The sequence below is a fragment of the Xiphias gladius genome, chromosome 9 (assembly GCF_016859285.1).
Source record: "Xiphias gladius isolate SHS-SW01 ecotype Sanya breed wild chromosome 9, ASM1685928v1, whole genome shotgun sequence".
Lineage (NCBI taxonomy): Eukaryota > Metazoa > Chordata > Actinopteri > Istiophoriformes > Xiphiidae > Xiphias > Xiphias gladius.
The window spans coordinates 6,318,112-6,345,946 of NC_053408.1; the positions used below are offsets into that span (position 1 = coordinate 6,318,112).

At 42.4% G+C, this 27,835-nt stretch overlaps 1 protein-coding gene across 4 annotated transcripts in view; it reads right to left on the reverse strand.

The window, feature by feature from the left end:
- Positions 1-8,990, reverse strand: part of sdk2b (sidekick cell adhesion molecule 2b) — a 259,607-nt gene extending 250,617 nt beyond the window's left edge. For all 4 annotated transcript variants that reach the window (XM_040135140.1, XM_040135138.1, XM_040135139.1 and 1 more), the window contains exon 1: positions 8,775-8,990. In XM_040135140.1, the coding sequence (XP_039991074.1) occupies positions 8,775-8,862 (88 nt within the window). In that variant the 5' untranslated portion in view covers positions 8,863-8,990. The remainder of the gene's footprint in view (positions 1-8,774) is intronic.
- Between the last annotated feature and the right edge of the window lie 18,845 nt (positions 8,991-27,835).

The window sequence follows — 27,835 nt, forward strand, 5'->3', positions numbered from 1 at the left end:
CGCCACCATGAATAAACATATTCAAATATCGTTAGACGACTGAGGCTAAAACATAGCCTCCGAAAATAGAAAGCCCATTAAAACCCAAATGAATAAACATACTCATTCCTTCTATAATGTGTGAGTAATAGCTCATAACAGCAAGGTTATCCTCTCAATGCATCTGGAAGCTGGAAGCGGAAAAATTCTCATGTTTTAATAGTTCTCTTCATTCCGTGTTATTATTATGTAAAGCATAAAAATGTGTTCATGCGTTCTCATCAAATCAAAGCACCCCACAAATCAAAGTTAAGGCAATTACAATCTTATTCCACCCTTTCAAATGGCAACAGCTGTTTCCCTTGGTCAAAATTGCAGCGTAATTGCACACGGTAGCATATGGTTATGGCTGATTAATCCAACTGGGGGTGAAGGCCCCATTATTCCTGCATGGGATGGGTAAATAGGCAGCCGATCCAAGTGCTGGATAGATGGTTAATGGGATGGCGAAAAAGGGAATGGGCCTTTGATGAGATGTCTGTTAAAGATGGCGCAAGTGTCAGAATCGATCAGGCCTTCTACCATCCCTATTTAAGCCATTAAATTGATTTGCTTGTCATTCGGCTTCTTCAAGAGAGGATCTTGCCAGTGGTACCAAACTGTGCAGAAAAGAGCTGTAGTTTAGTTTTCATTCACAAAATATATGGCTCTGGGCATTTTCAATTAAATGGCCCTTCATGAATTCCATGAACTACAGTTGCAGGTTTTTCCCCCCTTCTTCTGTTCATTCAGCACTGCAGGGAAATCGTTACAGCCCCAGGGGAGCCCAGTGTGTGGGAGCATGTCAGGGACGTGACAATAGCTAAAAGACTACCTGCTGGCCTGGGGGTTTATAATGGTCACCACTCGTACACAGACACATATCCACAAGCGCACAACCACTTATTTAAACATACAAATTCACAGTTCACCTGCAGACACACACAGTCACACAGAACATCCCCCCACGGGGAAAGGCAATTACAGGGTTCAGAGGTGGTTTCCCGAGCCCACAGCCAGTCGGAGTGCATTTCTATTATAAACACGCAAGAATCCGCGTGAGGGAGCCAGGTTTGAGGGCCTCCTGAAGCTAGTGTCACTCTAAGGTCCACACTCATTTCCATTTAGCCGGACAGGGATGATGCTGGTAAACAAGTCTTAACCGTAGCTCCCCCCAGCCTGTCGCCCCTGCATGTATAATGGCCCTCTTAAAGAGTGAGGGAAAAGTTCAAGTCCATAATTACGTTCATACCTCTGGCTTATTATTTTTTAGAGGTCATTTTGGAGCCCGCTTTGAAGGACATGCGCTGGAGCAGATCTCGCCCACCATCAGGCACTGTGCAGCTGAATCTGATGCGTGGTGTAAAAGTGCAGAAGGCCTCTAGATGCTAATTTGGGAGGCTGTAAGAGTGAAGAACCATAGGTTGGCTTGGCTCAGCAAATATGGAAATACAGGATACGCTTTCACCACAGTGATAATAAAACAAGGTGGAATGCCCTACTGTAAATCCTTCAATACATTCTCAGCACAAAAACCCTTGTTCAAGCCAAAGCTTTATTTCTTACGACTCACACAGAGTAGATCGAAAGGAACAGTGGCTTCAAAAGAAAAATGCTGTAGTGCTCTTACTGAAAAGCCAAGTACACACATGTAAGATATCAGTGCCCTCTTTACTGTACATCAAATGCTAAATATTAACACCTGTACATAAAAACGTTGGCAAGCAGACAAGCTTTGCCGTTACTTCTTCAAACCACCTCTATAAATGTACAACCTACTGCACATGAAAAACACGCTCTCACAAACACAAGATACAGCAAGGCACGGATAGAGCAATATTTCCAAGTAATCTAGCTTGCCCTAGTCCATAGCAGAATGATCAAAGGAATAGTTGAAAACTATGTCAGAGAAAAAAGAGGCAACAATACCAGTTTAATCCACTTCAGTCAGCGCCCCAATTAGGAATAGGGGATATATGGCTGAACAATGATAATCAGCCCGTCACTACTAAAGCCTAAAGGGATACAAGTGGACCCTCTGTTTTCACTAACAAGAACTCCACATTTTGTTCAATCCCATAGGGTTGGGCCAACATGGGCCCTTGTATGTCTCAGCGTATAGTGACAATTAGCAGTTGGCCTGGGTGGCCTCTTTTTCCAGTCCACCCAGTAGTGTGGACAGAACCCAAATTAATAACCATGCTAAGATAATTTGGACAGCCCTGGCAAACACTAACCAGACCCCTTTGTGCCATGTTCCAGACAGCGGGCAAGATGACAGGGGCTTAAAAAGAGACTATTTGTGAGTAAGGCTGCTATATCTTTGCCTCAGCCCAGCAGCGCTTGTTCTGGTCAAACTGTCTGGGCTGCACGAGGCTTAGGAGAGAGAAGAAATCGTACAATCCCAAATCTTTTTCTCTTTTCAATCCAATAGTCATTTTTTGGCATTACATAACTGGTGTTTCAAAGAGCAGAACTGGCTTAAATTTTAGGATTAAAGTTCTTCAAATGTATTCTGTGAGATGAGAGACAAAAATGAAAAGAGGCTAAGAATGCCAATGAGGGAATTTGGATTTGGAAATGCGGTCACTGAATAGATAGCTGTGAGATGGCATTGATTATTCCACACCATTGTCACCTAGAATCACCCTCTGAGGAGCAAGCCGTTGCTTGTGGCACCACTTTTATGACATCTCTCGCCCAGTTAGGCTGACCTTATCTTCACCTGCTGCATTAAAGTATTATAGCCAGACTGGGGATTTTTGAGTTTTAGATCCACATATTCCAAAGACCCTGCAAAAAGCATGTAGGTTCTAAAACAGGAGCTTAAGGAGTTGGAGGGCATGTTTATGCCTTGTACGGTTGCCTGTATCAATGTGTGATTGTCGTTCATTTCCTTTTTGGTATGTGTTGCCCTGGAGTCATATAGCTCAAATGCACCCTGTTGGTGCACTGAACAGAGTGGGGTACCAACATTGGCTTGTACCGCTAACTCCCTTATGAGGCTTTCCGACACACACACACACACACACACACACACACACACACACACACACACACACACAAAGAGCTGTATTGGCCGGGTGTGGTGGGGCATGTTTATTCAGGTACAGGTGAAATATGAAATACAATCCAGGAAGTCTAGTAACAGATCCATGAATTTGAAGGCTTTTCAGATGCTACCAAACTGCGCATTGTTTTTTAATACTCATAAAATGCAACAGCTCTACCTTTTGTCAGAACGATCAGGGGTTAAACAGGAGAGATGCAATGTTCATGTTACAAAGTAATCCACCTGGACTACGCGCGTGCACATATTGGACCATCGGAGCGTCTTGCTGGACGATGATGAGAGGCCTGTGTTTTTTCATGCAGGGCTAAAGCCAGTCTGCCTTACTCACATGCTCTCGCACCAGGGTCAGAGCCATGGTCCCTTCTGCCTAGACCACTCATTTAAGATGTCATCAGAGGGAAGTCTGTGTGTTTGCCTGTTTGCACTTGCAATGAGTGCATCCCAGGTAGCTATGTTTACAGCAGAATTACGGGCATTCTAACAAGCTCTCTTTTTGGTACCTTCAATACGGGGGACTATCCAATATAATCAGAGGACTTGGATGATGTCAAGCAGCATAATAGATGCAGGAAAATCAGACTGAGTTTGGCAGGATGTTGCAGTGTAGATTAAACCTTGATAAAGCTTTAGACAAAGATGCTTGACACATATTCAAACATCTCTGCACTTCCCTCCTCACACACTTACATGGCTCCGCAAAAGCGAGTGTCTTCACGTAGTCAAAATGAGGACACAGCAGGCCCCGATGGAAGTGGTTGAAGCTCTAAAGATGTGACTTCTTCTAGTCACATATATTCATGTTAATAATGAACAAAAGAGGCTTTTATACAAACGAAAATGACACTGCTATCCACGCAGTGTTGCAAACATTAAATTCTTTTCAGGGGTTTTTTCGGGGGGAGGGCGGGGGGGCTTTTACTGCAGCTGTCAGAATAATAATAGAACATACTGACAGTAATAACAAGCAGCGTATTGACAAGTATGAGTATACAGTACATTTCTATGGCTGTGTTGTGGGAGGCAGGTCTGACTATCCAGGAGGAGTGTGAGAAGTGCTGAGCTTGTTATGGCCATTAATAGGTATGAAGCTCATTGGTGGGGTGTGTTAGATTCTTTTCAATCATCCTGAGGATTAGCCTTTGGCCACAGCTGCACTAAAAAGAGAATATATAACGGCAGTGTAGTTAAAGAGCATATGGATAAAAGGAATGTGTCAGTCTATGCGCATTGCTATTTGTGCATCCAAATAAGAATGTCCCTGAAGATCTGTCAGTTTGTCGCCATTCTCTTCCCCTTCCTTCTCTTTCTCCTCTTGGTCAAATAATGATGCTCTTCACAAGTAACAGTTCTCTAACACAGGTGTTCACTCTCATGAATGAACATTCTTTTATAATTTGCGAATAACCTCTGACTCAAGCAAGAGCCAAACTGATGAAAGCACACCAAGCTTACTTTCCTATACTTACTCTTTACCAGCGAACAGTGTGTATTGTGGGGGTTTTTTTTGTATTTTATACTTGTGTTTTTTCTATATGTTATCCATTATCATGCTCTAATTGTAATTTTTCAGAGCATGTTTATTGAAATTTAAGAACACTCGCAAAGTCCCAGTTAGAAACACTCAACCTCTTCAATTGACTGGTATTGGGAAACGGGGCCCCAGTCAATAAAAACAGCCCCGCTCTGAAGAGATCTGGAAGTGCTTTCCAAATAGAAAAAAACAAAAAGGTCTCTCAGTTCCGTTTCTCTCCTGGACTTGCCACTACTTGAGACCTTGGGTGGGAAGTTTTGTTTTATTGAGCACAGCACAGCGAAACTCTAGACGACCCTCTGAGAAATCTATTGTTGGACTTTGACCATGAGTTTTCTCGCCAGTCCTGAATGCTAAAAGCGATATGTTGTGACCTTTTGCCAAAGTGCTGGCCACAGGGATCTTGGACAGCCTCCGTTTTTATTTTTATTTTTTATTTTTTTTATTTTTTTGCAAATCGTTTCACAGAGCACAACTGCTACGAGGAAACAGAGATCCCCAGTCTGTCAATTAAGATGAGTGACAAATCAGGGCATTTGTAGTCTGGATATATTCCCTCAACCCTACTGTCTCCGCGAATCCCTCGCACTCCAATCTTAATCAGTTCTTTTTCTATGGCTTACCTCATCCCGGCCTTGCCCAAATCTATCATGTCAATTTCAAATAATCCCAAAAAGAACACTCGTGACTGTTGCCTAATAAAAGAGTGACTCGTATCAGAGACCAAAGGTGGCTTTGAAGGATAATAAAAAAGATCAATAACCCAGTAATCCTGATGAAAGAAAATGTCCCTTCATCTGAATACAGTGCTTCGGACATCTGCTGTTTGTGTTATACCTCCGTTGGATTGGCTTCTCAAGGTCTCAGGTATATACAAACAACATACATGTGCCCACGCATGCACAGACACACTGTCTTGATGGCACGTGTGTCATGACGATTCAGGTGAGAAGAGGAGTCACATCAAGAAAAACAAAAGATGAAAGCCAGTCTAAGACGGCCACGTACAGCTGCGGCTTCCACCTCTTCTTCTCAAAGCCACCGACTTGCTCGCTGAAAATTACTGTTACACTTCTGTGATAATGTGCCCTATTTTGTCGCCTGTGATAAAAGTGCATCCAGTTTTACTTCCTTCTGAAGCAGTCAGACTCTGAACATGTCATGGCGTCCTCGCCAGGCAACAGCATGAAACAGCCGATTCCTATGCCAGCGGTGTCCCGGCAGTCCCCCGCGCTCATCCTTACGGATGTTAATCTGAGCGCCAATGCATCTGACAGAATGAAGTCCTCGACTCCCTCTGAAAGCTCCCGAAGTTGAGCTGTAGGCAGTCAGGCTAATTTGCAGACATTGAGTGATGCAGAAGTATGTACGCCAAAGATGACATTCCAATGGAGTCCTCCCCCGCCGCTCCGAGCTCCAAAATAGACATGTTAGAAATGACAAAACCAGCAGGCGAGCACAGTCGAGCCTCGGCATGACCTCAGTGAATGAATGGAAGTGAACAGTGGGGCAGGCCAGGCAGCTCCTATAACTGTCACTTTAAACAAAATATCCAGGGTGAGTCGGGAGGATGGCCTGGTTTTTAATTTGATTCAAGGAAGAACCAAGTGGGCTTCTGTGTGAGCTAACAAAGATTGAGTATTTAAGCCGTATTTAATGCAGAACGCTTCACCATTTTTAGATAAGAACATCAAAAACTACTGCCAGACTATGCGTATATATTCTAGCTATCCGTCAGTTACTGAAGTATATTTATTAACACTGAAACTTTTTCTTTTTTTTCCTGCCGCACAAGCTGATGATGGACAATATACAAAACACAAGAACTGAACATGAGCTCCCTCTGCTCGGCGAGCCCTAAAGCAAGATTTGATGGCACTTTGGTCTGATGAAGGCCGTTCTCCTGTCGTTGAGAAGCCGTTTGAGTACGCCGGTCATTAAAATGTGGCAAGCAGTGGCTGACATGTCCATCCAGAGGCATGCTACTCGCCTCATCATGTTCTTTAATCATCGGATGGAAAGAGAGCAGCCCGCACCGGGGTCACTTTCGACGAGCCGCACTCCCGACGGTCTGAAGAGAGTCCAATTAAATCCTACCTCTTCTGACCCAGGAGTGACTATGTAATGAAATCGGAGGGCCACCGCTGGATGGACTGAGCAGAAGGAGAGTGAGAGTGATTGGTAGTAAACCCCCCCCCCCCCCAAACTTCCACACAGACGCAATCACATGTGTGCATATTGCCTTGTGCACCCATGCACATCCAAAAAAAAAAAAAAAACACAGGCAAAGCTTTCTCTCCCCAGGCCTCTGGTGTAAATAATGTGTTCTTATTTAACTCGGTGGGTTAAATAGGCCTTCAGAGGGGAAAGCGGTAGGACTGGGGCCAAGCTTCTAGAATCAGATACAGGCAGGGGGGGGGGGTGAGATACACTTAGAGAAAGATGGAGCAACGATGTCAGGATTCTTAATCCCTAGGACACTCGAGTTATCAATCTCCTGTAAATGTCAGGCACTAGGATATGCCCTCATGAATGATGGATATCTGCCTTGTTTGTTTTTTTCATCTGCTCTACGTTGTATCATTGAGTGAGCACCACCGACGGCTTAGAGTCTATCTTGAGAGGTAATACTCCCTCCTTACTGTGGCGGCAACACCTGAATCCCAATTACCCAAGTGGAGAGGGAGCAGCAGAGGAAAGCAAAGAGCAAGAGGAATTTTTTTTTTTTTTTTTTTTTAATCACACGTCACCACCCAAGCGTCAGTGTCACCCAGAATAGGTACCTTCATAATCCTGAATGCGAGGTTTAAATATATGGATAAATTGGAGGTTTTCAAACTTCCAAGTGTCAAAAAAAAGAAAAAAAAAGAAAAAAGTTCCAGCTTGCACCTCCTTTGATAAAGGCTTGAGGAGTGCAGAGAGGAGAGGACGAGCTTCGATTAGGATCGTTATTCGTCAGTTATTTTCCACTACCTTGCTTCAACAGAAATATGCTCAGGAACCCCTGGAGCACTCATGGTGCTAACTACAGACCTCACGCTGGTCTAAGTGTACACGGATACGTTTGGATCAAAGTGACAGAAAGGTCCTTTTTCCTCTTTTTTAACCACATAAGTCTTCGACAGACGCTCGTCTCCCAGAGCCACTGGCTTCTCTCTTACAAAAACAAACTGTCATTAGTGATAACATCATTTCTGAAGGAAACTTGAAGACTGGCGAGCAAATATCACACCAAAAAAAAAACAAACAAAAAAACAAATATCCCACAGGGATACGATGGTTTACGGGTAATGATAAGAAGGAAGAAGGCCCGAGGTCACAGCAGACTCTCTGCTGGGCACCGGAGACACGCTCCCGGTCTCCGCAGGAATATTACAGGGATCTCGTGGGATAAGTGCGCTGAGAATTTGAGTCGTAACTCCAGCTCAGGCAACTATGCATGAAATAGAGGGGAGGAGGAGGAGGAGGAGGAAAAAATAAACTGCCGCCACACTTGGCTGTTGCTCCCCTCATGCTCGGAGGGAAACAAGATGCGTGATTCTCAGGGAACCGGTTAATTTTCAACAATGAATGACCCACTCGAAGGCGCCTGTCGGTTTATTTACGGCGCTTGTTTGCAAACTTTGACTTCCGGAGTGTGGGGGGGGGGGATTAATTAATTAGCATTTCTTAAATCAGCTTCACATTTGCAAAATGTTCGAAGCAGGAGAATCAGCGACGGTCTCTGGAGACCGGGTCTTCACGGTGAACCGGCCCCATCAAAAACCTGAGCGGCCACACATTCACCCCATCCCTCACTGGGCTACAGGGATCCCCGGCGTCGACTTCATCAAGTTCAGGTGGGAAAAAAAAAAGAAAGTCTCACTGAGAGGCTCAAGAAAAAGGAAATAACCGCAGCGCCGGAATGTCAGCGCGCGAGTGTGTCACTAACCCATAATTAAAAGAGTGTGTGTGTGTGTGTGTGTGTGTGTGTGTGTGAGAGAGTGATCTGTAGCCTAATGAGAAAATTATGGGCTGCGTGCAAAAGACAAAGAGTAATGAACACATCACAGATCGGAACGTAAACACTCCCACGGAAACATAGCGGGGAGGCTACAGACACCGACGGGCCTGCGCCTGCTCGGCACCGTGCCGAGCCGATGTCCCTCTTACCTTGAGCTTGTGCGGAGCGGATGAGTAAGGAGAAAAATAAAATCCATGTGGCGCGCCACATCGATCCGCTCCAGGAGTGCTCGAACATGGTCCCAAACTGCGCGGAGTGGACAACAAGTGCCCGGTGAGCGTGAGGCGTGCTACTGTGTCCGAGTCCCGGCGTGTTGTTGTTGGTGGTGGTGGTGGTGGTGGTGCTCCTGTCTGCCTGCCTGCCTGCCTCCTGTCGGGTCTCTCTGTCTGGGAACCTGCCACTGGAGCCGGGCAGAGCGCACCGACCTCAGAGCGCAAAAAAAAAAAAAAAAAAAAAACCCCGAGCAGCAGCTGCTGCAGAGACTGTGGCGACCGCAGAAATTCGGTCAAACAGTCTATATTTGTTCTACAGTTCAAATTCGCTCCAGGTCCACAAGCCCCGTAAGACAGCAAGGTATCCTCCTCCTAAAAGTGTCGAGGCGGTCCGAGTTGGTGTCTTAGAATTACTGAATGCAACTCAGCCCGATGAATCCGGGTTAGGTCCAAACACAGTCCATTCCTCGCTGCACCTGTGAGAAGCCGAGCGGCTCTCCATACTTTTTCATCGTCCTTCAGACGATGGGTTCCTCTACTCTAAACTTCAGCCCGCCTGCCTCTGTCCGCAAGCGAGCGGTTACAGTTTCCCAAAGCAGCCGACAGACTTTTTCCTCGAATCCCTTTGGCAGGAGGACCGCCAGAAACGGAGGACGCCACCCCCCCCCCCCGTCCCTCCCTCCCTCCGGTAAAGTTCCTCCCCACAGCGCACTGTCAAGGTCGGCAATTCAGTTTTTTTACAGGAGCACTGAGGAGAAGTTCAGCAGCTCGGAGAGCAGGGAACGGGGGCGACGGGGGCGGTGGGGGGGGGCAAACTTGCATGCAGTCACACTTTCATGGTCGGAGCCTGCCGCGGAGGAGAGCCCGGCTGCCGGTGTGCCTCGGACGAGGACGAGTCCCGGGTTCTTCATGAGGAAGCATTCGGCTCCCGTGCGCCGGCATCGCAGCGCAGGTTGCCACCATGCGGCCAGGCGCAAAAAAACACACTCTCCTTTACCATACAGCCGAGCACAAGATTTTCAGGGGGGGAGGATTTCGTTTCTTTCCACATCACAAAAGGTGGAATGAATATGGTTCTTTGTTAAAAATGATTGAAGGAACTCGTGTTCTGCTTATTTTGCCAGGGTTGGGAGTGAAGGGGGTGCTTAGGGAGCCTGAGGAGAAATCGTTGTAATAGGCTATTTCTGCGGGGATTTATGATGTGTCTGAGTTCATTGACCTTCCAGTGTTTTTTACCCCTATGGCATCATTATAGGGATTTATATTTTGCCTGCATTTTAATACTTTCAAGAATGATACACTCTGCAGCCTTTTTTTTTTTTTTTTTTTTTTAGTTGAGGTTGTGGATTGTAATTCCCCACACCGTTTGGAGCGCATGAGAGGAATAGAGAAAGGCACGACTGGCTGTGCTAAGTCTTTACATAGCCGGGACCGAAACGGCTGCGTGTTATCTTGTTTGTGCTCTGCCCGTGTAGGAGAAGGAGGAGGACGAGGAGGAGGAAGAGCGGAGAGAGATGGAGAGAGGGAGAGAGAGGAGGGGAGGGTGACTGAGCAAACGCTGTTTCCAAAATGACAGTATCAGTAGGGTAGAGGCCGAGGGAGAGAATGAGAGAGCATGACTGAGCAAATGTTCTTGTCTTGAAAATGACAGTGCCTCGCCAGGAGAAAGCAGGAGTGCTTAATGTTTGTAATGTTTTTTGCAAATGGCGAGTCCCATCTACCAGCTACCACGGGGCAGCAAGGAAATAGTGCAGCACGGTAATAGCTTCTGTTGTTTCTCAGCTTGATGTTCAGCCTCCTCTTGGCTTTCGCCCTCTTATCCAAAAATGGGATACCTTGAACGAAAGTTAATAATAGGAAAGTTGACATCGAGAGAACCAAGACAGAGTGCTTCCTTGACCACCCCCAGGGCTGCTTGGGGACAGGATTATGGGTTTTCATAGTACTTACTGTGACTGAACTCAGCAAGAGCGTAATTTAGAAAATCTCAGAACACAGTATTTCGAGCCGCAGCCATTTGTTTTTGGCTCTCCAACTTCAGATAACGTTATTTTGCTGTCCATTTTCAAATGCATGCCATACAGATTTAGATGTGTTTTTCTGGCACACACTGGTTTGAACTGATTTTCTGTATGAAATGTGCAAGTTTCAAGAGTCTGTTGATACATTTTCATACAAGAAAATCAATAGCTGGCTGAAGATGTAGATTTCTGAAAGGCTTGCAGAATGTTTAGCTGTGATAAACCATACACAATTTGCAGTAAATTGGCTAAAACCTGCAAAAACCACTGACAAGGTCGCTTAATAAAACAAACGTGAGATATTTATACCCACTACCGTTACTACTGTACTGACTCCAAAATCCTCTTGCCCCTCTCAGTATTTCTAATCAAAACCCAGGTCCACAACTTCCCAAGCAGCAGAATTTTCATTCAGTCTCTTCTTGCTGACTTCATCTTGTACCATGAAGTGCAGCACTGACACCGAAATTCAGCTCTCAGTTTATTTGTATTACTATCGACAAAGTGAAACTGACACTCAGAGGTGAAACTCCCCCTGCATCTTCTGAGGCCTTTGGGAGGTCAACATGGCGGAGGGAGAAGAGAGGAGGAGAGGCATCTTTGAACAAACGAACGGTAACCAGTGTCTGAAATCATCTGAGATACGCTCAGACCAAACGCCCCGGTCGGCAGCTCAGACCCTCACACCTGAGATAATGTAAGATCACACACCCACATAGACACGTGAACATGCCAATGGCCTGCAAAAGGGGAAATAATATCAGACAAATTATCCCTAGGCTGGCTACATGGAAAGACAGAGGTCAGAACTCCAAGAGGAAGATAGCCCTGAGTGCCTCAGAGAGATCTGTGAAGTCCACCATCTCCACACATACACAAGCATCACCCTGATGCACAGCTGGCCCCGATGATGACTTGAGGGTAGCACTGGATGCATTAACCTCCAATAATAATTTACTGAAGAGCAGCGTGGGCATGAACTCCCTAAAAAAGGCTGAAGTAGAGGGGAAGAAGACACAGGTCTTGTCATTCGATGAAGAGCTCACTACTATTTATCAAATATTTCTCACACCATTAGCATTTCTCTGTCAATTAGCGTCCATTTAAGGAGATGCATCAGAGGAACAGGGATCTGCTTAACCAAAATGAATGCTCCATCCTCTCTTCAACCACTCCGACCAATCTCACTGGGGGTTTAATGAATCGGAACAAGCAGGGGATAATGGGAAAGGGAGCTTGGTGGGAGGCCGATGGGTTGATGAGCATTGCTTATTACCTCCAAGGCCAATTACAATAAAGATCTGTCACAGTCTCCGTCTGATAGAGAAAGAGTCACGGTCTCCCATGGGGCTCGATGACCATCTGAACAACCCCGGTCAACACATACACACTGAAATGAACACAGCCTAATTTTGAAGGATATTTATTGTTGCTCATTCACAAGACTGGGTCGGTTTACTTCTTGGAGCTTATAAGAGCATTATTCTGAGCAGGGTTAGCTGTAAGCAACTTACCATACCTCGGCCTCCTTTCACTTAGTTTGTAACCATTGAAATTAAGTAGTGGGTCTGATGTTTTCAGAAGAGACAGACAATAATGTTTCTGCAATATTGAAGTAAATGTAAATGTATGTACCACTTGTAGTCTAACAACCTTCCAGTCTAATTACTCTTGAGTTTAATAGTATCATCATAGAATAATGACATCCTGGGCTCAGCATGCTGAACAACTAAACTGGGTACCCTTGAGGAATATTGTCTTTTGCGCAGCACTTCCAAAGGTCGTGGTTCTCACTGTCATTCACAGCAAGGAGGCTAAATTGCACTCAATTTGTTTTTTGTTTTTTTTCCTTTTTTTCAAGTAACATTTAAAAACCCTGATAGACAGTCTAATTTATGTAAGGATCTTTAATCACAGGCATTTTGGCAGGTAAAGTTAAAGTAGTGAAAGAAAACTAACTGAGTTAAAGAAAAATCCAATAGTATTCATCAAAGAGAGAGAAAGAGAGAGATCCGTCAAAAAACCGAGAGAGGGAAGAGGAGCAGAACTGTTTGTGTGAGACAGATGGTCAAAATAGTAAGAAATATGTTAAGCAGAACTGCACCAGCCTTGGAAGAGGAAGGCCTATAACGTAAGAAGAAAAGCAGAGTGGGCAGGTGTAGGAATGAGGAGAGAAACAAGAAACAGGGCAAGTGCACTGACAGCGCTTCGGCATCGCTCTACACAGGCGTAGGCTAAAATGTCCAAAGGCTTTAATGAAGCTGAAGGCATTGATATAATCACGCAGCACCTGAGCAGCGATTGCGTCTGACTGCATCACCCTCTGATTCACATATGCACCTCGCTCCCTTTCTCACACATTCAAGAGACTACGAAATAAATCACGAAGCTTTGAGCAACATCCCACTTTTGCTTAAAGGGTTGTTTCACCCTAATTCCCAAAAAACATATTTTCCCTTTAAGTGGTGTCTACCCATGCATATAGTTTGGGTTTTATTTGAGATTTCTGCTGCTATCCCGATACAGTGGTGGTGAAGGGAACTCTGTGGTGCGCACAACACTGAAGAACTGAAGAAGCCTTTTGGATGAGGGGCAAAACGTCTTCAAGAACTTCAAGCAAGCCCAGTTGCCTTCGCATAGCACTTACAGAATACCATGACCTTGATGACTGACAACACTGAAAAACAGCATTTTTTTTTTAAAAAAAAGAAGAAACTACAGTATAAAACACAATGTACATGGTTTTTGATAGAGATTACTAATTTGGTAGAGAAGAGTTCCTACAAAACCTGGTCATACTTAGGTCTGAAGATTATCCAGAGTAACGGGAACAGTAGTGGATAAACAGCAATGTTTAAGATTAATAAAACCAGAGATAAATGATTTCTCAAACAAGTGGCATTTTATAACTTGTTGATAGACTTGTACCCTGTCACTAATTACCTGGAAGTTATTTCTTACAGACAACTATATTTTATTTGCAATGGTAGGCAGTGCCATCTTTGTTTTTGTTTCTCCCAAGAGTGTAACATGGTGTTTTTTTTGTTTTGTTGCATAAGCGGTCCAAATCAGAATCGTGTTATATTTTTTCATGTTGCAGTGCAGTGATTTGAGGATGCTTTTCAGACTGTAGCAGCACTTTAATGACTATTAGAGAAAAGCAGCGTGTGCTAAAAATAGTGTGTGCAGAATACAAAGTATATGCAGAATATACTGTACAGTTTATTTACATGGTGCATTTCGCTTTTCAGGGTCAACGACACATTTCAAAGCAGGTACTGTATGTTGGCTTCTCTATGTGCCTTTACAGTAAATAACCACATTCATTAATTCCTGCAGAGAACTTGAGCATTAGAAATGTAAATGCATAAGCTGTAAGAGAATCTGTGGTACAATACAAGACAATGCTTGAAAATCTACCTGCCTTTACACCAGCTAAAGGCTAAAAAGACTGAATATTCAAAGTATTTTACATAAATCCCAAAATCAGAGGAAACTAACAGATGATTCTCTATCTGGCTATGGATTCAGATGTTGGGGCTTACCTGAACACGTCAGGTTTTCATCAAGCATGTCGAAGGGTATGAATAAATGGTTGTAACACACACAGCAGCGTGCACAGATGCACACACATGCATCACACAAGCATGTAGGGACAAAAAAGAAAAACAAAGCCGTGACTGCGACTGACAGATTACCTAGGTCACAGTGGCGCAGCCACCATATACCTTGAGAGTCCTCCTTCACCTTTAATACTGGCTGGGGAAAATGAATCTAAAACTGCGTCAAGCTGAAGTAGAGCATCATTCTTTTAATCCTGATTGAATTCTGGGTCATAAACCCATCTGACAGATCTGAACTGTCACTCTGTGTGGCCCAGACATTCTGCCTAAAACTGCTCTGTGATGCAAAGATGCCACCATCTGGCATCAAAAGAAACATTGACACCCTCTGACTCAGTAATGGTTCCACCTTAACCCTTTTTTCAATGCATTAGAACTCTGCCTTTACAACACAATTACATAGAGTTAATGCATATAGATACAGCACATACACACCAAGGCATCTACAAATGGAAAATGGGGGCCTATGGATCAGAACTAACATAAATAACCACATGGACAAACTTGTCCTGCATTGGGTTCATTTCTTTAGGAACCTTGGATTAAACAGAAGTCAATGCAGAGCAGTAATTAGTGCAAATGTAAAACTTTGGCCATCTAGATCAGATGGAGCATTGATGTTCCTCCACCCACTGGTATGTGTTTAGGTCAGTGCATGTGTCATTGAGCCTGGGGCCAGAAAAGGCTTTCGCTGCCTGGCTCACTGCTACAGTGGCAATATGCTACTCCGGCTCCCATGTTGGAGTCTCAACCCTCACACTCCCACTGTGTTGAAGGCGGTGGTGGGTGCTAAGATGCTGGAGATTCATTTCATTTCTTCTTCTTCTCTCTGGAAGAAGACTTATTTTGTCTGATGGTGAGGTGTCCTAAAAGAATTAATTTACCCCTCAGATTCTCTCTGAAGAACATTTTACTCTTCCAATTTTGTTGTTTACACTCAGATTGTTACATGTCAAACATGTTGTGGTCTGCGAGATGTGACCAATGGGCCAAGATGTTTTCTCTACTAGAAATTTCACATTTGGGGTGTTTATTGAAGGTTAACCGTATCTAATCTATTCTTACCTGTCCAATTTGGGTGGTGTAAGACAGAGAGAAAGAGAAAGTGCATGCATAAAGACCGCACACAATACTCAATGTGTGCCAGTTTGTACATGTAGATTAGTAGCTATTACCTTTTCAAATTCCTCCTCAGACATGCCCATGTTATATTTAATGGCTTGTGGAGAGATTTTTTTTTTTCCTGCTATGCATCTCAGAAGAGATAATGACATTCTGTCAGGAAGTGGAGGAGCAAGGACACATGATGAGTTCAGTGTTGGATTTCTTCTGTACCAAGCAATTGTACTCGTTACTACCTTTTGCCGTAGAGCTTTTTTGAAAGTGTGGCAATCTTGCATTACTTATAGGGTTCTTCAATGCACCGAATTTCTGTGCATTAACACACGGTATGTCATTCAGTTTGGAGTTCTATTTGATTTCTGTTCGTCCTTGTCCTTTTTGTCCATATTATGCTCCATAGATTTTTGATGATTATGAACGCAGTTTTTCTTGTAAAACATGTTTGAATTAACCTGCGGGCAAATGACAATCTCATTAATCCTAATCCATCTAAATATTTTTGACATATTCCCTCTTCTAAAGTCTAAAGCGAGTCTAGAACCACTGCAAATAAATATATTAAATAAATAAATTTATATAAAATGTACCATGCTGTTCAGTAGTTCTACACACCCCATCTTCCCTCCTCTGTATCTATTTCACAGTACCTTACGCAATGACAACGATAGTTGTGTTGTGGACAAACTGAGAAGAAACGCGTAAAGCAGCTTAATTTAGCCATGCTGCGTGTGCACCATGTGACCATCCATTGGGGATGATTGTTCTGGCACTGGGGGAAAGCTGCAGGAGACATTCATTATTCTGATTTGAGGCAAACAAATTCATTTCCACCCACCCAGACTGAGTGTAGATCTGGCTCACGGTGCTGCTGTGCAGATGTTACTCTCCTGGGCACAGCCACGAACTGCAGTGACATCAGCACTGATGTTTTGAATGTCATGGACATAGAGACCTTTCACGTGGCAAACGTCCTCTTTGGCCCATATCCACAGATTCTCTGCAGCCTTCCACAGCGAGCTGGACCAGACTTCCAAGTGCTAGTTGTCGTAGGCCCCCATGCTACAGCTGTCAGCCTGAAGCAACAAATCCTTACCGCTCAGGAAATGAGGGAGAATCCACTGTAAATATCTCATAAGACTCAGAGGGCAGATGATAGTCAGTCCTGACACCACGTAGTCATATTAGACTACACTTCTTGAACCTGTAGGAATAATGACATATCCGTGCTAGATAGTTTGGCATGCAGTGCGACAGAGTTCAGGTCTAATATTTCAAAATGTTTTTGGAAATGAGACCATAACAGAAATAGAAACCCTTCTCCCTTTCCTCTATTGGATTTACTGAAATAGCTACCTGATCCTTGGTTTCACATTCCACTAAAAAGAGTGCTCTGCTTCTATAGCGATGACAGAACAGAACTGTTCACAGAATCTGACCCAGTTGTAGTGTGAGGTCCAATCAGACCTTCACCGGGGAGCTATTTCATGACAACAGAAAGCTTTGGAGCCAATGGAAAGCCTTAAACCTAAAAAAATAAAAAATAAAATAAAAAAAAGCAAATGTATTTTCCTCTGTCTGCATCTGCTGTCAAACTTCTCCAAAGGGCAACTCTGCGATTGGTTCCTGTCTCCTTAAAAATGATAACCATTCAAATACCACAGCAGCTTAATCTGGAGATACTAATTGAAAGAGGGGCTCAGAGAGTTCTAATGGAATTTTTTTTTTGGATAGCTTGCACAATATAAAAGAAAATTGAAGATTAGCTGATTGGACACCATTGTGAAATTATTTTATTTTTTTCACAAGGGTCATAACGCAAGGGGCTGCATACGAATATCCCCTAAAGGAGTCTAGACACTGTTGGAGGTGAATATCTGAAGAAGACTAAGCCTTCAGGTGAACATCTGGATGGACGTGATCCGTAGCGGGATTGCTGATGAGCTCACTGGGTGGACACAGAGCTCTGGGAAATACTCAGGGGCTGGAACCGGAGTGTGGAGTTGGTTCTCGTCAATCTGACACTGAAATGACAGCTGACAGAAGCCCAGAGAGAAACACCCTTAGCTTCTGGTGGCAATAAGATGACTGGTTTACAGGCACCGTGGCTAAATCAGATTGGTTAAAGTCAACAGGTAAAACGCCCACAGTCAGCTGATCGAGCTGGAAAAAAACATAATTAAGGAGAGCACATAAAAGTTCTTCCTGACTGAACTTTTGCTAAATTTCCTTGACCAGTGCTGAACATGAACACAATCAGCTCTGTTTGACTGAAATATGCCTTCAGATGCACGTAAAGGAGCCAGCCAATCATCTCAACTGTCTGTAGTGTGATGCTCATTAGCAAGAGTGAAACACAGTGGAAGTAATATTTAACCTTTTAAACGAGCTACGATTAAAAATAGTTTTAACAGTCTACCTTAAAGTGACCGCGCATGTATTATTCTGCTGTTGTCCAATGTTAAAAAAAAATAGATATGGTGATGAATTGTATGGCTTTCACATTCCCTCATGTGACCCAGGCTGTAAGTGTAGGAGAGCTGCTATCCTTCATCTCTGTCCTGATGTTAGCACACAGCAGCAAATAGCGCACTCTCTACTTGCTCGAGGGAGTGAAAAACAATCACAAAAGCAGGACGGGCATCTGACATTATGTCAAACATGGCACATCAATAATAACAACATGTTGAATGCAGCGAGACAAAGTAATTAGCGATAGGCTTTTAGGAGCAGTTTCCTGTGAGATTTCCAGTCCAAGTCCACATAAGTTTCAGGTTTAAGCTTAGAAAATGTGATTTTTGACGGTGTTTTATTCTTGTAACATTGGTAAGCAATTCTAAGCATGATGACGAGACGGGTGCACTAAAGCTTCTTGCTCATGTACATGTATGCAAAAATACAGTGTCCTGTGATTCAGAGATTTCTCTCATACCTTTGCATCATCACTCAGAAGTGGCAGCATGAATTATTTAGCAGCGCTTCAGTAAATTAGGGCCTCCTGAATGAAATGTTAGCATACTAAAATATTAGCCTATCAGACCTAACTGGGGTGGGAGCATGCGTGTCATGGAGTGTGGGCTGCATCTCTGAACACAGTGTTCCTTGTCAATATAGACTATTGCAGGAATGTTTTTTTTTTTGTTTTTGTTTTTTTCATGAGGCAATCTTTACTTCTATAAATACAGCTAACATTCAAGATTGATTTAGCATGTGCTATATCAGCAATGGAGCATTTCCTTATGTACTGAAGACATAGACACAGAAGAATGATATTGAAGAGTGAAGAGAACACTGTCATTGCAGCTTGGCAGCAGTCACGCAATTACATGCTTGGTTAGAAACATGATAACTACAGGCTGGGCATCAGTGCACCATGATACACTGCTGTGTTCTAATGCAACTTGGCAAAATATGTTTGTTATCTTCTCAATCACAGTGATGGATCGCCTTCACAAACTGAATTAGGCATATTGGGAGTCATTTTGTTGCCTGGCAGGTATGGCAAAACCTGATTTTAAAATATTGCACATCGCAGTGTTTGCATGCAATATGGAAAAAAAAAAAAAAAAAAGGAGGATACAATTTGTGTCATTCTGGAGCGATCCTGTGAGGAGGTATGCTTTTAGCAACGGTTGACATGGCACTCCCATAAGTGACAAGTGAGTGACAAGACCTCTACTTTAACTTTTCTACATCAGGAATGACTTTAGAAAATCGCCTTCGCTTTATGGACAAGGGGAGGGGTGGGGTGGTGGTTGCGGTGGGGTGTCTCTATTTGAAGAAAGCAAACACCTAGAGATAGAAGAGTCTGCCTCTCAATTCGAGAGAGATTTTCATCAGCTTCTCCCCCAAACTCAGCTGTGATTGATGAGCAATCATTTCTTTCAAAGTTCTCCGTCGAATTTGCCTTTGACTTCATACTGACGCTTTCCTTTCCTACACTCCTGCTCTCTTCAAGTGAGGGTTTTTTTTTTTCTCAGTTACACTGTGCTCACTAATCATTGTCCTGAAAACTGTTGAAGAGAAAAATCTTTGCTTCACATGAGGGTTTCAGTGCTTGGCCTCTCTGTTCTTGTTAATTTCTAGTGTTCCTGCCAAATTCGCACAGTTCTTGTTTCATTTGTCTGGCGGCAGAGACAATCGTCAGTGTTGATCAGTACGGAGAAAATAAATAAGAAGCCTTGTTAAAAGTCTCATGACTATAGGAGGGATTAAAAAAATTTACCACGGGTTGGTTGCATTTGTCAGCCTTATCCCCTCTGAATGTCGCCTTTAACCTGTCTGTTCCAGCAGTTGGTTGCTCTATCTTGCTCTATCAGTCTCTGCCACCTGTGTTTACATTCACATTATGTAGGTAAAAACCACATTTCTGAGTTTCAAGTAACTTTCAGAAGAAACACAATAAGACTTTTCAAACTGAATTTGCATTTCACTGCCATAATCTATGAAATCTCACCAAACATGTGTCTCCATTTGCACCCAACACTTCTCTCTAAAGCTTTCAACCAGATAGTCAAGGTTTCTTGAGTTTAAATTTTAGCGCAAACTCAATTGTCAAGCAGTTTTTCTGATTGACTCCTGCAATGTTTGTTTGAGTTCTAAGAGCCAAATGGTTTTTCACTAATGTGCAGACAAGACCTTACTGTAAAATGAATGAATGAATGAATGAATCCCATATCTGTCAAGACAAAGGGGGACCTCACAGAAAATCTTGAATACACTGCTCTAAGATTTGTGTTCTGATGAAATATGTAGATTTCATGTTAGAATTGATTTTCCTTCAGCATTTCCAATAAGGAAGACATCAGCTATGATTCATTCTGTGAGGATTAGTCAGTCATTTCCAAACCTACGCCTTTAAAATCTTGCACGCCCATATCTACATGTCTGTCCACCAGTGCTACTTAAAGGAAGCATAAAGAGCAAGTAATCTAGGAGAGAGAGAGGCACGAGTCCTTGATCTCACCAGGATTGGTTCACCCTAATTGACATGTATGGGTGCCTCAGTATACGCGCCAGCCCTCTTTATCCACACAAAGCCCCTCATTAAGAGCTGGTTGGACAGTGGGCCTGGTGCCGAGGTGAACGCTGGCTAGAAGCGCAAGCCTGGAATCCACATGCAGGTGCAGAGCTGCCTGCTTTAATTGACAACAGGAGAAGAAAAGGCTCCGTGCTGTGCATGACATGCCCCCCTCCTCTCTCTCTCTCTCTCTCCCTTGCTCCTTCTCTCTCTCAGGCTTTCCCATTCTGATCTGCCTTAACCAGGTTCTGGGTCCATGGTTCCTGCACTCAGCCTCAGCTTTCCTTTCCTTTTGCAAGATTTCTCACTTTCACACAGCACCCTCTTATTATTTGCCTGATGAAACATTTCATTGAAATTCCAGTACTCTGTCTTTCTGTTTGTCCTTAGAAAATTAAGTCTGTAAATTCTTCATATGTCGAGCTGCAAAGCTGGAGGAGCAGTAGGTCCTGGAAGTATTTTTCCTTTCTTTTAATGGTAGCCTCAGTGGTCCTCAACATAGAAACACTAGTGTCTAATTTATGACTATATGATACGAGGTGCACACAGCTGAATTTTAAGCTTGGTGATTGGATGTTTCATATTGAAATGTATCTTTGGAACTTCTCTCTTTATGTTTTTATTTGGGGGCTTGTACAATTTGTCAAAGGATTTGAACATTTTCTGATGCAGCTGCTCATCTTTTATACTGATGATTCAGCAGGCAGAGTTTCATGTCCATCCAAGCCTTGGAAATGCTCTAACTGCCAGTCACTGAACACTGTCAAAAATGAATGAGACTTTTACTTCTAGGAGACTGGATACTGGAAACTGCTCCTCCCACTTTGCAACTCTACAGCATTCACATTATGCGCCGAAGTAAAAGAGCCAATTCAGTCACTGGATCCAACTGAATCCAGCCGACCAAACTGCGCCCTCCAGAAAGAAAACCTAAGAAGATACAGGTGAAATGAAATACCTTTTATCAGTATTATCACCACACTGAAACTTTCTTTGTTCTCAGAGTTAGGCAGCTGAATTTGTCTCAGCTCGAAATGGTGTCCATTTGGCTTACAGCTTAATGAAAACTAGAGAGCGGTCGGGCACAAAACATCTAATTATTTAAATGTAGTTTTTGACAGCGAGGAATGAAAGCATTCCGATCTAAACAGCTACAAATTGATTTTTTTTTCTTTTAGTTTTTTTTTTTTCTGGTATCAAAGATCTGACATGTTAGGCCACTTTACCTCCATCTGTTCATTCATTTCAATAAGTCATGAATTCAGCAGAAATCATTTCAGGCAAAGAGCTTTTGAGTGTAGGATGGAGTGCTGAGCGGTTTTTTTTTTTTCACATTGACAGGAAAGTTCACCTTCTGAGAAGTGTCCGTGAAATGCGTCTATTTCAACTCCTAACGAGCATTTGTTGTAGTCTGTGTGTGCATTTCTACAGATGTCATGAACATGACCAGAGACATAGAGACGCACAAGGAACTAGGACAGACATGTGAGGGTTTTTCAGAGGTGTGCTCTTTGTGGTGCTGAAAGGCCCATGTGTAAGAGAAGTTTATTCTTCTAGTTTACCCTCTCACTCTCTTGGTCCATTTCCGGCGTCGTCTTTACCCAGGTGCTTTTGTTTACTTATTTTTTTATTAGGAAAATATGGCTGCAGCTGCATGAAGTAACACCTGGTCTGTGCATAAAAATGATGGTGATTGTCATTTTCTTGTTTCTGGAATCTGCGCATCCACTGAACAAGCCAACAAACTACAAGATGAAGGTTAGCCAAGCTCTTACAATTCCTTTTGCTACTTACCTGCTCAGAACCTCATTTACATGTCGATTTCATAACAATACCTGCAGTCCATGCCTGCAGGTTATAAAAAATGTTAGCAGTGTATTAGGCAAACCTCTTCCTTCTTTTTAGACCAAGTGATGCCAGCTGCCTTGTTTTTGCAGTCACTGAGGTACTTTTTTGTGTTGACAGAGCTGGCATCTTGAGATTTGGTGGCAAAAACAGCACACATAAACATTATGCATGTTTATCTCTGACCTGAGGCCAGAGATAAACATGTATAAGTCAAACAACAGATATTAAACGGACACAGCACATACAACTGACTGTATGTATGACTTAACGGTTTTTAAGGTACTCACATACAATTTAATTCAATCTAATACAACTGGGGCACGTCACGTTTACCGTTTTTCTTTAGAAGCTCAAAAAAGGAAGATTTTTTTTCTCATCAAGCTGCATCTATATTCTTTTGAGGCTTAAAACAAAATTATAAAAAAAATGTTCTTGATGAAAAGGGACACAGATGAAAAGGAATTGATCATTATAGCAAATGTTAGTTAGACTCGGTGGAAATGTTGTGCTCTTTGAAGGACACTTCAAATAATCCGAGAACCAGAAAGGATTTTGCTGGGAGAACTAATATGCCCTTTACAGACACTTACATGAACAATAAGTCTTAGTTTATTCAGTAATACCAAAAGCTTAGCACACTTTAGGAGGACGTCGGGGCGGTGGAGCGAGCTGGGGCACTAAATGGCCATGTATTGGGTGTTAGATTCTTATAGCTGCCGTGTACACCTACACCAATCTGATGGGAGTCACTTGTCAGCTGGTAGCCACACAGCTATGAATGAGTCAATTGTTGCGAAGCATGAATGAAGCAACTGATGTCTAACAGTGTTCTGGAGACAAAAGATGGAATCCAACCAAGGGAGTAAGAAGGTGAAATCAGATGCACCAGACTTACCAGTCAATATTCAGCACCACACCCGTGTATTTTTATTATTGCTTCTGTGTCTACTCCACAGCACAATTATTGCAGAGGCGCATTCTCAAACGGCAATGAACCACAACCAATTTGATGTATTTTCCTCTTTAATTATTAGTTAGTATAAACGTGGGTTGATGTGTAGTCATAGCAGTAAATTTGTTTTTATCTGTGTAGACTGTGTGGGTGTGCAACAGTTTTCTGGGCTCCCAGGTGTATATGAGTGGGAAGACGATGGCATCCTGCGTAAATACCAACCAATTTTGTTTTTGATAATGATGGCATTTCTCCAACCTTAATTTCAGATATTGTTTTTTTGCTCTGATCCACTTTTACTTTTTATTTCTCTTTTTGAGCCACCTATTTTAGGGAATCAGAGAGAACTTAAATCATCCTAGTGACTGCTGACATTTTTCCATTTTGTTCCTGATTAATTCAGAAAAGTTGGCTGCGTTAACCAAAGCAATCATAATATACTGTATTTTATATACAATTATGATATGTAATTTTTCTCTGCACCTCTGTCACGCTGACATTAAGTGCTGGGCCTCGTGTTTACTTACTGCAGCCAAACAAAAGCAGGAAAGATGGTCATACTTCATTCACCGAGTACTTTACTAGGAACACCATACAAATATAGTATGGACTCCCTCTCAAAACAGCCTCAGTTCTTCGTGGCCTGGATTCCACAAGATGTTGGAAACAGTCCTTTGAGATTCCGGTCGACGTTGCCATAATTGCATCACATAACTTCTGCAGATTTGTCACCTGCACATCCGTGCTGCCAGTCTCTTGTTCTACCACATCCCAGAGGTGTTCTGTTGGATTCAGATCTGGTGACTGTAGTACACTGAACTCATTATCGTCGTCTTCATGAAACCAGTTTGAGACGACTGCTTTGTGACATGGTGCATTATCCTGCTGGAAATAGTCATTAGAAGATGGGCAAATTGTGGCCCTAAAGGGATGCAAATGTTTAGCAACAATACTCAGATAGGCTGTGGCATTCAAACAACAACTGATTGGTATTAAGGGGCCCAAGAAAACATTCCCCATACCATTACACTACCACCAGTAGTCTGGACTATTGACAAGAGGCAGGTTGGGTCCGTGGATTCATTCTGTTTATGCCAAATTCTGACACTACCATCTGCTTGCTTCAGCAACTGAGATTCATCAAGCCAGGCTGCATTTTTCCAGGTATCAAGAGTCCAGTTTCGATCAGCCTGTGCCCACCGCAGCCGCTGATTTCTGTTCTTGGCTGACAGGAGTGGAACAAGACGTGGTTTTTCTGCTGTTGTAGCCCGTCCGCCCCAAAGTTGGACATATTGTGCATTCTGAGATGCTTTTCTGCTCACCGCAGTTGTAGAGAGTGGTTATCTGAGTTACTGTAGCCTTTCTGTCAGCTCCAACCAGTCTGGCCATTCTCCTCTGACCTTTCCCATCAACAAGGCATTTCTGTCCACAGAACTGCTGCTCACTAGATGTTTTTTGTTTTTCACACCATTCTGAGTAGGCTCTAGAGACTGTTGTCCATCAAAAATCACAGGTGATCAGCAGTTTCAGAAATACTTAGACCAGCCTATCTGGCAGCAACAAATGTATCACGGTCAAAGTGACTGAGATTACATTTTTTCCCCATTCTGATGTTTGATGTGAACATTAACTGAATCTCCTGGCCTGTATCTGCATGTGCCCGGGGAGTTTATATCGCTGCACTCACATGTCACAAATCACATGTCCTTCATTGTCCGTTGAGAAAAAAAAAAATCGGAAAACCAAAAGGAGAAATTTGTATATCAGTATGGATAAACTAGGCGATGACAAGTTGAATCACCAGTATTTGGCTGAACTTCAGTCTACTTTGTTCTAATATTATTTCATGCGGTTTCTTTTTTACCTGTGTTTTTCATTTCTTAATTTAAGATTCAACCTTGTTTTACACACTGATTAACTAGTATTCATGGAATTTGTATGAATATAATGAATATGCAAAGAAATAGCTTTTGCTAGACTAGTATATAAATGTACATGTGTGTGCATAATGTGGCATGAAAAAGTTTGGGCACCCCTGGTAAAATTTCTGTTACTGTGAATAGCTAAGCAAGTAAAAGATTAACTGACTTCCTAAAGGCATAATGTTAGATGACACATTTCTTTAATATTTTTAGCAAGATTACTTTTTAATTTTCACCTTTTACAATTTCAAAATAACAAAATAAAAAAAAGGGCTGGTAACAAAAATTTGGGCATCCTACATGGTTAGTATGTTTTTTGTAGCAGCTAAGAGTCTTTCAGTTCTTGTTTGAGGGATTATGGCCCATTGTTCCTTTCAAAAGGCTTCTAGTTCTGTGAGATTCTTGGACTGTCTTGCATTCACTGCTCTGCTAACGGTCTATCCACAGATTTTCAACGATGTTCAGGACAAGAGACTGTGAGGACCATGGCAAAACCTTCAGCTTGGGCTTCTTGAGGTAGTCCATTGTGCATTTTGAGGTGTGTGTAGGATCATTATCTTGTTGTAGAAGTCATCTTCTTTTCATCTTCAGCTTTTTAACAGAGGATGTGTCCAGAATTTGCTTGTATTTAATTGAATCCATTCTACCCTCTGCCAGTGACATGTTACCCGTACCACGGGCTGCAACACAAGCCAATAGCATGAGCAGTCCCATCTTGGAAAGTTTTCTTGGTCTTCCAGACCTGAACATCACCTCCACCATTCCTGTTAACTGCCATTTCTTAATTCAATTATGAATTGATTAAACGGCTGCCTGAAAACGCTTTGCTTTCTTCTTATAGCCTTCTCCTGCTTTGTGGGCATCAATTATTTAAATTTTCAGAGCACTAGGCAGCTGTTTACAGGAGCCCACAGCTCCTGATTGTTGGTACACGGTATGAGGAGTCAAAGTACTTATGAGGCTTTGAAATTCTTATCACCTGGCCTTTCCTAATGATAATTGTGAACAAGCCATAGCCCTAACAAGGTAATTCAGGTCTGAGACCTTGGTAAAAGTTATTGGGAGATCAAATATCTTGGGTGCCCAGACTTTTGCATGGTGCTCCTTTCATTTTTTCCTTTCTAAAATTGTACAAAACAAAAATAATACATTAATCTTGCTTAAAATGTTGAAAAGAATGCCGCATCTTTAACTTTATGCATTTTGGAGATCAGGTCATCTTCTAGTAACTTAATAATTCAGAGTGACAAGGAGTGCCTAAACTTTTTCTTGCCACGATCTCTCTGTGTGTGTGTTTAGGTGTGTGTTGTGAAGTTTAGTTCTTTGAAGGTCAGCATAAACTTTCCTAGGGATGCAAATTCAATTCATCACCAGTGAACTTGTGCCATGCCAATGGCTATTTGAAAGCAAACTATATTTCTCTATAACATATTGTCTGCGATTTGTTGTTGAACTGCACTGAGTTAGATGTGTTATGGCAGGTGTTGATGGGAAAAACTGATTCCATATGTTTTTGTGACCCTGGTGATGTACATACTGCATTCTGGTACAGTAAACACTATCAGACAGAGCTATTTTTCAATTTTTGTTTGTTTACAGACATTAGAGCGTTGGGAGCTTTGTGGAGAGTCGGTCTGTCTCTCTAAACACGTATACAATAGTGTGCCTATAGAAGATACAGTGCACTACCAAGGTGATCAAAGCAGTAAGAGAATAAGAAAATGTGCTTAAGTTTTTTTCAGTGTGAATGACAAGGCAACATTAAAAAACATTAATTAAAACAAATGCACATTACAGTTCAAAATATACCGTATAAAGATGCAGCCACACATCTATATGTTTTTTTCAGTTTGATAATGTGTTCAGTAGTGTAGCTGCTTATGAAACTGTCATTTTGGTAGGTATCATGTCATAATATACACAAACCTATTGACGATGCTGTCAATAGCTTTTATTTCTATTTGTGGCACATTTCTTTCTCTACTATCTGTTTTGTTTTTTGTATCTGAATAGAGATTTAATTTAATTTTGATTTAATTTTGATTAATGTGTAGTTTTTCCCATTTTATATATATTTTTTAATCTATGCTTGATCTATACTCTTGTACCTACTGTACGGGGCCTGTTTCTTCTTGTACTGCTGTACCACCTAATTTGCCCCTGGAATCTAGAAAGTTTTATGTTATCTTATCTTATCTTATCTTACCTTATCTTATTTTATCTTATTTTAGCTTAGCTTAGCTTAGCTTAGCTTATTTTATTTTAGTTTATCTTCTTAACCAAAGTATTAGACACTAGATTAAATGACAGGTGATCACCAAAGCTATTACAATTCATTCTAACGGGGACATGGATGTCTCTATCATATTTCATGGCATTCCATTCAATAGCTGTGAAGACATTTCACACAAAAAAAACCCAAAACAAAGCTGTAAACCTCACAGTGGCACTAGACGAAATGTCATGGGATCACTGGAGTCAGCAAATGTCATC